Source organism: Polistes canadensis, unplaced genomic scaffold (genome assembly GCF_001313835.1).
Source record: "Polistes canadensis isolate GaletaPanama2010 unplaced genomic scaffold, ASM131383v1 scaffold_117, whole genome shotgun sequence".
NCBI classification, from domain to species: Eukaryota; Metazoa; Arthropoda; class Insecta; order Hymenoptera; family Vespidae; genus Polistes; species Polistes canadensis.
The window spans coordinates 291,855-304,969 of NW_014569664.1; the positions used below are offsets into that span (position 1 = coordinate 291,855).

General features: G+C 29.2%; 1 protein-coding gene across 3 annotated transcripts in view; it reads left to right on the forward strand.

The window, feature by feature from the left end:
* LOC106787875 overlaps positions 1 to 12,714 on the forward strand; it is a 107,321-nt gene extending 94,607 nt beyond the window's left edge. For all 3 annotated transcript variants that reach the window (XM_014750606.1, XM_014750604.1, XM_014750607.1), the window contains exons 4-5: positions 7,704 to 8,035; positions 12,112 to 12,714. In XM_014750606.1, coding sequence (XP_014606092.1) covers positions 7,704 to 8,035; positions 12,112 to 12,241 — 462 coding nt within the window. In that variant the 3' untranslated portion in view covers positions 12,242 to 12,714. The remainder of the gene's footprint in view (positions 1 to 7,703; positions 8,036 to 12,111) is intronic.
* The last annotated feature ends 401 nt before the right edge of the window (positions 12,715 to 13,115 follow it).

The following is a 13,115-nucleotide window of genomic DNA, read 5'->3' on the forward strand; positions in this document are numbered from 1 at the left end:
CTCAGTAAGGCGCGATTTTTGGAATATTCTATAAATATATTTGGAATTAAAATAAATTTATTTTTAGAAATTAATATAATATACAGTGCTTGTCAGAAGTCTTAGAACAGATAGTAGAAATAAATCAATGAAATTTTCAAATTCATTTTTTTTTCAAAATAAAGTCTTATATGAAAAAAATTTTATTCTATATTTTCGACTTATGTTAGTTTTTTTTTTATGTAGAATTACGTTTTGATCTCTTGTTGCTGAAGTTAAAGGAGACCCTATATATGAAGAAAAGGTGACAAATCAAAAAAATATTGCTGAAATTTGTCGTACGTTTTAAATTACGTAAGTTATCTTACTTGTAACATAAGAGATGATGCGTGAGGTGAATAAATTCATTCGAAAAGTGATTCAGAGATGAAAGTTTCGGATATCCGAAACTTTAGTGTATTTTGGAATGATCCGATTATGGAGAGATTGTTAAACCTCGAAAAGTTTTTGAGTAACTATCCAATGATGCTCGACGTTTTGGTTAGATTTCGTGGAGAATGAAACTCGGACGGAGTCTCGTGAAAATATTTAATTTAAAATGAATTTTAAGCTACGTCAGGAATGGAGACAAGACCAAAAGCCCGAAAAAGTTTATGCTTCGCAAAACTATTGCTGAAAATTAACTACTCAGTTAATCGTAAGATTAATTTGCATTTTAATTCATTGCTTTGCAATTTCGCGATTTTAATCATTTACGTTCGAATGCGTGCTACTTTTAAATCCAATCCTTCGTTTCACATTAAAATAAATTAGATATCTGTAATACTAATCGATAAACCATTAGGATGATACCAATATAATTGCGGTATTTATTATTTTTTATTTTACGCCGATTTTTAATTAATTATCTTTTATTTAATTGTGGTTACGTAATACTCTATTGTAAAAGGTTAAATTGGTACTGTCGATGTTTGTTCATATTATATTTTCATTATTCTATATTGTCGAATTTTATTATTTACCTTTAAATTAATCAAGAGACAAAAGCAAATCCCTCTGATTTCTTGTTCAAATTAAAACTGGAATATAAAGCAGAAAAACTATATTTGAACTATAAAACATATCTCAATAAAAAAATTAAATCATACTAGGTAAATACAAAATGCCTATTAATCAGTAAAACTATAGAATTGTACTTTCATATATATATACGTATCTAACCATGAATTTTTATCTCATATACAGAGTGTTTTGCTTACAATAGGTCATTTAAATATCTGCTCTATCTGTGATAAATGCATGAAAAATATTTTTAAATAGAATTTAAATAGTTTCAAAAAAAAAGCATCAGAGGAAAAGCTTTATTTTTCATAAATGTCAATTTTTAGTAGTTATTTTCAAGATAAACCTATGTTTTCGCCATAAATACATACATTGTTTGTATTCAATGTTAATTTTTTTTTATATTATTCATGCATTATATAATAGTATTACCGTTAAATAAAATCATACAATAACATTTTTAAAGTATCATAATTTATATGAATTTTTTATCTATGCTATTCGAAAGTTAAAACCCGGCTTTATTTACCCACGCTTATTTTCCCTTTTCACCCTTTTTTTTAAATTTATTCAGACGAATATACGACGAAAGTACAGGGAAAGATATTTTCTCAATTAATTAAATAAAAAATTATTAATTAATTGATCTTCTCGAGTTTACTTAATCCGAACGATAAATAGTCTGAACTCTATCTTTTGATTATTATTTTTTCTTTGATTACTTAGGTTGGACTTCTCTTAGCAAACGAATAAAAAAATTTAACGAAGATTGAATTTAACGAGGCTAATAAGCAAGTATTAAGAGAAAACTCAAAGAACGAGACTCGAATTACAAATAGAAAAAAAAAAGAAAAATATTCACTCTACCTCACACGCCCGTCGTATAATTCAACTAACGTAACCGTATTAAGTTCTCTGCATTACTAGTTATGAAATATTTAGTTTCTTGAAAATGAAACGACTTCGTAAAAAATTATTTTCTAATTAGACTGAAAAAATTTGAAGATGTTGAACTGTAAGAATAGCTCGATAAAAATCTAGCTCAAATAATTTGTAAGTTTTCGAAAGTTCTAAACATTACTCAAATAGTCATTTAACCTTTTAGATACTACACGCCACTATAGTGGCTTTCGCGGATATCATTTTTYAGGACGACRCGCYACTAWWGTGGCTTTCGTGTATGTCATCTCTTTGAACGACGCGCGGTTTCAAACAAAAAACGTAATAATGCGAACGTTTTATCTTACACTACAAAAATAAATTTCGAGAAAATACGGGGATATGAACAGTAACATTAGCTGCAATAGATATACCGTGGACTAATCGTTTAGACTAACTGAGAAACATTTTCCATCCTACTGTAAATCTAAAAATTCTATAAAAATGTTACGAAATTGTATAGTTTGTTCCAAAAACGATACAAGGCGAAGATCTCGTTATCAATGTGAAAATTGTGACGTAGGTTTATGTATTGTACCATGTTTCAAAATCTATCATAATCAATTATATTATTAGTTATTAAAGTGGAATGTTACAGTTAAAGTATGTGAAATATATATATTTTTTAAAAATTATGACTTAATCATCAAATACTTCATTTGAATGTTCTCGTGCACAGAACGGAATTGCCCGCCACTTTGCAGTGTTATATCAATTATACGTTGTTCGCGTCAGACCCTGCCGTCCAGAGAAATAGCCACACGCAGAGTTCTGCCGTATCTAAAAGGTTAAAAACTTTTCCATGTTGTGGGAAAAATTCATAAGAAAGAAAAATGACTATTATATATTTTAGAAACGAACAGACATCAATGCATTAAGTTTACCATTTTGTTGTTCTCCGGTAATCGTTAGTAAATACGGACGTGTTATCTACCGCTCCCGAGAAAACAAGTACTTAAATAATAAATACTTTGAGATACAGTGTAACGTACGTTAGGTTTACATCACAGATAAAAGGGTTAAGTGACCAGTGTCCTAGTGAGGTAACACTATGCATCCTCGCAGGTAACCGCGTGTTCAAGCCTATGGAAAAACGCTCTGACCATGGAAATTAATAATATCCCACTTCGTAAAATAGTTAATAATGGCAGGAGCTACATTATTCGAACAAGAGCTAATACCAAAACAAATCAACCGTCGATGAAAACAAAACAATTCTCTAACCTTGCTTGTACACAAAAGAGAATAATCAAAATCAATAATAGAAACTCGTGTATGGAAAGTGAGATGGATACAGAATCAGAAGATTCGCAAAACTGGATTCCTGCTAAATCAACCAAACTACAAAATTCAAAAAAACGCAAGATAAGTGAACAAAAAAAAACCAATAATAATTCTTCCGCACCATTTCCAACAAAATGGCTTCAAGACATATCCCTAAGTAACTCTTATGATCTACTCGACGATTCAACAGAACCACAAAACACTACAGGAAAATTAGAAGAAAAAAAAGCAGTAAAACCACCACCAATATACAYCGACGCGAAAATCATCGACCCTCTGCTCGAGTTACTGGATGAAATAGCTGGACAAAATAATTATGTAATAAAACAACTTAAAAAAAAAAGATAATCAAGTGAAAGTACAAACTACTACACCAGATACGTTCAGAAAGGTAATAAATGCACTAAAAACTAAAGACGCGGAATACCACACGTATCAAGAAAAAAATCAAAAGAGCTATAAAATCGTTATTCAAGGATTTCATCTTAAGTCAAATACAGTTAAAATAACAAATGAATTAGATAAATTTGGTCACAAGGTAAGATCAATAAATAGCATAACAAAATTCGATACTAAATAGCCGCTACCTTTATTTTTTACCAAACTGGCTCCTCAAGAAAATAAAAAAAACATATATGAAATTAATACTCTGCTGAGAATACAATAATTAAAGTTGAACCACCTAAAACAAAAAGAGACATACCACAATGCATACGATGCCAAGCTTATGGACACACAAAAAATTATTGCAATCGAAATCCTGCCTGTGTCAAATGTACACAAAAACATCTAACAACACTCTGTCCTCAAGAGGGCAAAATTGAAAACGTCAAGTATATAAATTGCAACGGTAACCACTCAGCAAATTATAAAGGATGACAGGCAAGGAAACTACTACAACCAAAATTATTTCCAACGCTAAGGAAAAAAGTATTGGAAAAATCTACCCTAGACGATATTGATAAGGAAAGCCACTACAATAAACCTAACGAAAATGCCAGCAAAGATGAAATACCAATATTCGAACACACTACATCAAAAAGAAGCTACGCCGAAGTGACTAAATGAGCACATGCAAATACAGAAGACTTAAACACAGAGGAGACATCGGACACTAAAGAACTATCGAAACAATTAATAAAATACACCGAAATCATAACTTAAATAATATTGGAGCAAAATTCTATTCTAAAACAACAAATGAAATAAATTACCACAATGCTACAACTATTAATAAATACGCTTTTTAACAACAAATAATGGAAATGCCAAAATTGAACAAATTCGTCTAAAATGGTGACAAATGGCTTGGCCAACTGGTAAAAAATCGAAAATTAGTATAGAGAACAAAATAATAATCTACAAAACAATAATAAAACCAATATGTGGACCTATGGAATACCGCTATGGGGTATAGTAGCGAAAAGTCACATTGACAAGCTCGAAGCTCAACAATCCATAACCCTATGCACAATCGTGAATGCTCCATGGTACGTCTGTAACGAAGAGATAAGGAAGAAGAAATAACCAAGGCAACCGGCAGATACAAAATAAGAATTGATACGCACTTAAACCCGCTAGCCAACGATAACTACAACCAATATATCCCTAGAAGGCTCAAAAGAATCCACCCAGGAGACCTAGTAAAAAATTAAATCTAACCGAAATAAATGACAATAGCGACCCTATTTCATTGGAGAAACCGTTCACGTACTATCTTTTTTTACTTATATAACAATTTACATAATGTCTACGGACAAATTCTAAAGATGTATGGAGTTAATAAAAAAAGAAAAAAAAAATCAGTTTCCTAATCGACCATAAATGTATTTTCTTTGCTTTTTAGTTAACCCGTTAAGCAAAGGTTATTGTGTAATATTGAATGAGTCACTTTCGTTGTAAGAAACAAACGGATATCGTTTCATGAGAATTTAATGAATTTTGCGAAATTATCTTCGAAGTTTGAGTTCAAAATTAAACTAGCGGTACAATTAAGGTGCTTCTGTCTGAAGTTATTCCTTAGAAATATTCCCGTTTTGATGAAAGATGGAGGATTATCTTGTTCCGTAAAAAGAACGAAGTTTTGAGGAAAATTCTTGTGGTTTATTTCAGCAGACTGAAAAACGTTAAGAATCTTTTTAATATTCACGAAAGATCCATTAATTATTTCAATTATCGTTAGAAATTTATTACGTCTTTATTATTATAATATTTCTGATTAAAATTTTTTACGAAGTGAAAATTATATATACAGGATGATTCATCTAATATGCAATCTAAATGGTAAACTATTGCATAGACAAGCATATCTTAAAAATGCAAAATGACAAAAAATGAATTGTTAAATTTTCGTGGCTTTTTAAATACCATATTACGTTTATTTAAAACATTTTCGGATATATTAAACAATTAAAAAATCATTCTAATGGCATGCAAATGTGAATCATTTTGTATATAATGATTTCTTAACGTAGTTAAAATGTTTCCATTGTAATAAAGTATGTAGAAGTATATAAAAAATACTGGATCAGGACTGTATCTAGCTTTATAAAGTAAAAGCGTAATAGCTTTGAATTTCTTACATCGTAAAAAAAAAGTAATCATATTAAAATAAAACAGAAAAACGAGACATTGTTAGTACAAACAAGGATTTTACAATATTAATTTTCTAATGCTTTATCTGAAAAGTTTTATTGCAATTGATTGTCGTTTATAGTTTTTATAATTTTGTGTTAGATATAATAAATTTTGATATAATTAAATAAAAAATTAAATAATAATAAATAAATAATAAATAAACTTCACACAAGCCTGGGGCGCAATGTATTCTTGATTCGATCCTGGACAGGACGAAATTAATTTATGATTCCTTTGTTTTTTTCTTTGCTCGATAACTAGCGCGGCCAACCTAACGACTGAGTAATGATCATTAACGCTCTACCAATTAGAGTTTTGTTTCGTAAATGGCCCATCTTCTAGGATACAGTTAGAAATGAAACCCCGGAAATCGCAATGTCTGGTCGAATGAAACCACAATGGGTTTTGACTTACGTTAACCGCAACTACAGGAATTGTGTTCTCGTAGTTAGTAAATGTTACAAGTATCTTCCTAAACTATGTTAACAACTTCTACAATATACATTAAGTCTTCAAGTCTTCAAGCACTTTGAACATGTAATTTCAAAGCTTATCAACGTATTCATGAATTTTCTATAATATTTGAATAATTCAATATTTTAATTTTGATAATTTAACAAAGAAATTAACAAAGAAAGGTAAAAGTTCATTTACGATACACTTCTTCTAGGAAAAAAAACGTTTATTTACTAACGACATTTCCTTTTGTTTTTATGACTGAAAGAACTTCTGTTACAGTTGTTTTTATTATAAACAAAGGTTGGTTACATAAGAGTAATGGGTTCAAGTGTTTTTTGTGTTCTTTTCCATTCAATTTTCTCTGTATATATGTAATACAATAAGGTCTATCTAATATGAAAGACCTGATCTTAAAACTTTATCAAACGTTGAGATAGTTATATTTTATCAATAAAACTTATGATACAAAATTATTTGATTAATATATTTTCGTATAATATTTAATTATTTATATCCCATTCATTTATGTGTGTTTGTGCAACACGTTAAAATGTAACAAAGTTATTAAATTTTCGTATTTTAATTTGTACAAATTTATATATCCTGAAGCTATTATAAAAAATGTAACAAAATAGCTTTTTTTACAAAGAAAATATAAGGGACGTTTTTCGGTTTCTTATCTTTCTTTCTGACCTTTTCCAAGTTCCACTTCCTGGTGTTCTTTTTCTGAGCATTGTTCGTTTATCATTGATAAAAATCTTAATTAAGATAACACCGCATCTGTGTAAAGGGTAAACAGTTTAATTCTTTATTATAATACTTTATCCTTCGTGTACTACAATTCTAAATTTTAGAAACTGATTAACCATATATTATATCAAAAAACGTAACAAGATGAATGTATAATTTTTTACACCTATCTTTTTGATCCTGATTGTAAGACTAATTCGATGGTTAATATAATTAATATTATTTTCGACGTATAAAAAATTACAAATTTATTTAAAAAAAAATTTTTTTATTATACACAAAGTGATCTGGAAAAAAAATTGATAACATAAAATGTTGATATAATCATCATAAAACTCTTCTTGAAGGATGTTATAATATATGAATCGAAATAAATAAGATTAAAAAATGCGAATCCTCGAAGTTCAAAAGAAAACGTTTTAAAATAAATGAAATACCGAAAAGTTTATTCAAAATAACTTTTAATTAATCTTATATAAATGTTTAAAATATAGATAAAATTAAAAAAAATACGAATATTTCTTCCTAAAAGTATTTATATTTTACATTGGAATTCCTAACAATTAACTGATTTAATTAATATTAATTCGTAGTCCGGTTTGCTGCCTACATACGAGGAATACCTGCATCACAAATACGAGATGATATCGCGTTCTCACACGCCCCCACCCCCTTGGTCTGACTCCACAACAAATTCATCATCAACGACGCCATCTTCGTCAGTTATCCGAACACGTCGTGAGCTTGAAGAGTATCTCGCACAGTTGACGATCTCACAACAGAATAACGTGCATTTTGCTCAACAGCAACAACAACAGCAACACTCTGGTCCTGTCCATCGGGACGGTAGTTGTCTCACGAACCAGAAAATCTGCAGGGAACAGCAGATCAGAGTGCAACAGCGAACACGGCCAATGCCTCCCAGGTGAGAATTTTTAGACAGATAGAGAGAGATAGAGAGAGAGAGAGAGAGAGAGAGAGAGAGAGAGAGAGATGAGTTTTAGTGTTAAACCTAGCATATACTCAAGCATCTCTCACTTTGTCGATCGTTCTATATTCTGTGAAATAATTTGCATTACGAGTAGACGTCATGTTATTCCAACGTCTCATAGGATTAAAGTAGTAACAGCTTCATTTAAAAATACTGGTCTTTAGAGAAAAGGAAAATTCGTTCTTTTACGTTTTCATTTTATCTTGGTTCCTAGCAAGAGTCAGTATTTTAGAATTCTTATTCGAAAAATCCAAAGTTTCGCGAATATTGATACTAGAAAATCTAACAAGAACATTACAGTATAAACTTTTATGTTTTTATTTTGATAAAATTACAAAAACTTATGAAAATAGCATTTTGCTTTGATTACCTCAGTTGAGAAAGAGATGATAATACGAATCTTTAGTTTCATATTTCTTAACAAATTACGAACACCGTGGGAAAAATTCATAAAGGAGAAAAGTAGCTAGCAAATATTTTTAATGACGAAAGAAAGGTAAGAATTAAGTTTACCGCTGAAAACAATTTATCCCATATTTTAATGTTTTTGAAGGATTTAATCTAAAATTGAAGGTCTTCAATAATCTGGTGAAGTTTCGCAGTAATTTATAAATGCGTCTTTACTCATTCTCGTGTCTTACAAAAGACTCTTTTTTTCTTTATTTTATTTTTGACATCCGCTTAGTTTTTTTTTTCAGCGTTATCAATCTCTTACACTATCACACATATTTCTAGAATATTCGATTTGCATGTATATTCGGTCAAAGCTGGCTTATTTGGCTTAAACCTGATCGGGGTGGCTGTCAGCACGGTCGTCCCACTAGAAACATTAGTTTGTCCTCTTACTGCTAATACATGCACACACACACACACACACACATAAACACTATGGACACATACTATCCATTAAACAAGTAGTTCTAAACTAGTATTACGCAAAGTTATGAAAACGAGGCATCGATCGCACGTGTAACGCTATACTTTTATTTCTGACACAATCAAAATTTCAATTTTTTTAAAACAATTTAGTCTAAAACTTTAAGACTCTTTAAGAATAAGGTGAAGTAGCGAGTGGTCTTAAAATGAGTCTTTTGTCCTTCGCGTTCTACAATGAACTTCCGTTCTTTATTCCCTTCGACACTCGTGTCCCTTTTTCTTAACATTATCAATCTCCTCCACTCTCACTTATATTTCGAGAATGTTCGATCTTTACCTATATTCGATCAAAGTTCGCAAGAATAAAAAACAACTGTCCTGGACCGTTTATTTGTTTTCTATTTGATCAAGCTGGCTGTCGTCACGACACAAAATTGACACAGATCATTTAGACATTCGAACCAGAGGTCTTACATCTTGATAATTACTGTTTTATTCCGTTGTTCTACTTGAAATAATGTTTTCCTTTAAGTTCTCGTTCAATTCCGGAATTGTGACTAACAATATTCTTACCAAACTAAATGAAGTACTGTTAAAATAATAATCAGAGTGATCGAGTTGTAACAATCGAAATATGAAGTTATAAATTATCTTATTGTAGGGTTCGAATATTTTGAGAAGTTTATATGTAGTTACCTAATACATAGATTAAATGGATAACACCTTGATTCAATTAGATGTCCTTTTTATTTTATATAAATTCTGAAGGAGTAATAATTTTATTCGTTTGTTTAATATTTATGACTTTTTTTAATTATAAAAATTGTGAAAAATCGTTTCTTTTTTCTCAAGAATACGTGAAGAATATATTTATCCTTTATTTTCCTATAGAGTGTCCTAAGGATTTGGACAATTGGAAAATACATTTCTATAAACGTCAATTTGCCAATTGCTCTCGGATTTTCGTGATCGTTGTACGGAATTGTAGGAAGAGCTGAACGTTTAGTTAAAGTTTAGCAAACGCGACCATAACGCAGCCACAAGCTTGTAGTACCTTTGTCAATTTCAGTCGTAGAACTTTATCGAATATTCCTCACGGACAATTAAAGGCTACTGTGTGTATCCATTCAATGCAAACGGCTATTAATTCCATACCATAAATAAACTAGAAAGCAAGACGATGGAAATCGAAATTCTGACTCAAAATCCAATCAGCATTTTACTCCAATTAAATTCATCGAACAACATTTCTCAGAAAATCAAATAAATTCGACGAGTACAATAACTTTGAACGCAAACATGCGCGTTTTATGATTTCAACTTTAAAATAATAATAATAATACTATATTATTTTCATGACCTAAAAAATCTTTATTGATCTTGCGCTTTGGAAACTATGTAGAAAATTTGTAACAAAAATAAAAAGATAAAACAAATGGAGAGAATACATAAATCTAATAAACGGAGTAAAAAATTGTCCATTTACTGAACTTGATAAATTAAATCTTTTTTTCTTGTAATCCATTTTTTTATCTCTTTAAAAAAAAAATAATTAATATATAACGAATAATATTAGAAAATGCTTTTTCTAAAATCCTATATTGAAAGTAACTCAAATAAAATATGTTTCACATTTTTTGAAAAAGTAAAGAAAAAACGATGTTTTGTTATTTTTTGACAAAATAAATTTGTATATGTTGAATTTTTTCTGTTTCAAAAAAATATTTTACACGAATATAAATGTGAAGATATGTAAATATGTATGTTTACACATAACAGTGAAAATATATTTAAAATACGGTTTGTCTGCTCGCTATGCGATGTAATTGAACCTTTTCGTTTAATTTATGATTTCTCGGAAGACCGCAAAAATATTACTACATTTTCATTTCCAAAGCAATTCAGACGTACAGATAAATATTGCTTTAATGATGGATTTTCGATATTTGCTTTCCTGTCTCATCGACGTACGATCGTTGTATAATATGATTGCGGTAAATATCTATAAATAAATAAAAATATTTATTTGGGTATATGCTAACGTGCGTGCACATATGTTAGAGTTTAAAGAACTACATGTATATAAGATGATTCTTAAAACTGGGACAGACTAACTGCTCTTTATTAAGTAAAAAAAAAAAGAAAAATAATCATATGAAATAATACGTCCTAACTTCCTGTTTCTTTATTTTTTATGTGGATGCACCGATGCACCTGCCAGGTACTATTGCACTTTATTCTTTAATGCAACCCTAATTTTGTTTTAAACCAAAAGATTTCTTTTTTTATCGTGCATATAAAAATACTAATTCAATGTCATCAAAATGTCAATACTTTACAAGATATTTGACATCTTATATCGTTATTATTTTATATATCAATTTATTTTTATTAATAAATTTTACTTTTTAATTTGCCTACCAAAAACTCTTACCAAAGTGCAAATATGAAGCAAACAAAATTTGAAATATAAAAAATGTCAAAACCAATAGCATATAGGATGTAAAATATTTCAAACTCAATAATACTTCATTTTCAATAAAAACCTTTCAAAAGTAAAGTTCAACTGCTAATATAATTGGTTTCTATAAAAAAAAAAACGACATACTTCGTGTAATTTTTAATAATTCACATTGTTTACTTTCCAAAATATTGCAGTATTTCATACGAAAGTACAGTTTTCATTTATGCAGGATGTTTCAAATCCTTGTTTCCAAATTCCAAACTATAGCCATTTTTATATTATACGTGTTGTTTCATGATTCATAGAAGCTGTTTAAAGTGGCCACCTTCAGCTTCATTGAAGGCTTTCAAAATCATCTTATCATAAATTTTCTCATTCGTTCAAAAATACTAGATTATGTTTCAATTTTTTCAACAACTTGAGATAAGAAGCTTACTTAAAGTTGAAGCTTACTTGAATTGAAGCAAGCAGTCAATAAAATTATAAGAATTACTAGAAAATATAAAAACAAACTATAATTCGGAAACGAGGATATAATTATGGGTCACCATTTCAGGTTATGTTCATATATTTTGAAACATCTTTTATAAATATATATCATATTAAAAATATATTTCACTAGGTCAATTGATGTGGTACTCATCTAATAAAAATCAATAAATAATTTCAGGTCGCAGAGCGAGAGTCGGGCACATCAACAAAGACTCGCAACGATGTACGAAGATGGTGCTTTTTGCATGGAAACAACGGCACTAACTTCAATGTTCGAACATGGCGTAGCTTTTTGTAGCCTAATGTAAGAGATAACTTTCGTGAGAAAGAACTATTATCTAAGATTAAAAGTCAAATATCACGATTGCAATTTTGACTTTCCGAAAAAAAATATGAAATTCAAGAAGATTAACAATACCAACAAATTCATTATTGTTCTCTTCGTGTAGGCTGTCGTGTGTGTGCTAAATCATTGAATTATATCAACAAATTTTTATCTTTGATCTATTGATCGATCAATCACTGTCTTAAAAGAATGATCGATTGCAATAGAAGAAAAAGAAAGAAAATAAGAATAACAGCTTATATAAGGTTCAACAAAAAGTTATCAATTATTTTATGAATTATCGATTGACCTAATGCATTTGGTTTTTCAATTTTTTAACTGGGTAACAATGGTTTGCAACTGAAAAATATATTTGTAAAAGGCATAGAGAAGGTCCCAGATAAAGATGTCTATATATATATATTATTAAGTATTTAAATACAAGTTATATTAAAGTATTTAACGTGTATATGCATGCTTAAATATATATATATAAGAGAGTAGTTTGATTTTTAAATAAGTGTATATTTTTTTTGATTAACTTCATCTTTATATTCGTAATATCAGGTTTGAAATTTTATATGCAGTGAGTGTCCTTTAAAATCATACATCGGTACGCTTATTAAATTTTTGTTCGAAAACTATAGATATAATATTTTTAGGATAAAGAAAATTTAGAAATAAATACATTAGCATACCATAATTACATATTTAATAAGTTAAACTTGAATGCTTCATTTACAATAGGTTAATTAAGCAAAGACAAAAATAATGTACAGAAAACACCTGTACCTTAAAATTGTATATGTTAGTATAACTGTAAAAGTAATGTAATATCATGTTTGACGATTGATGAT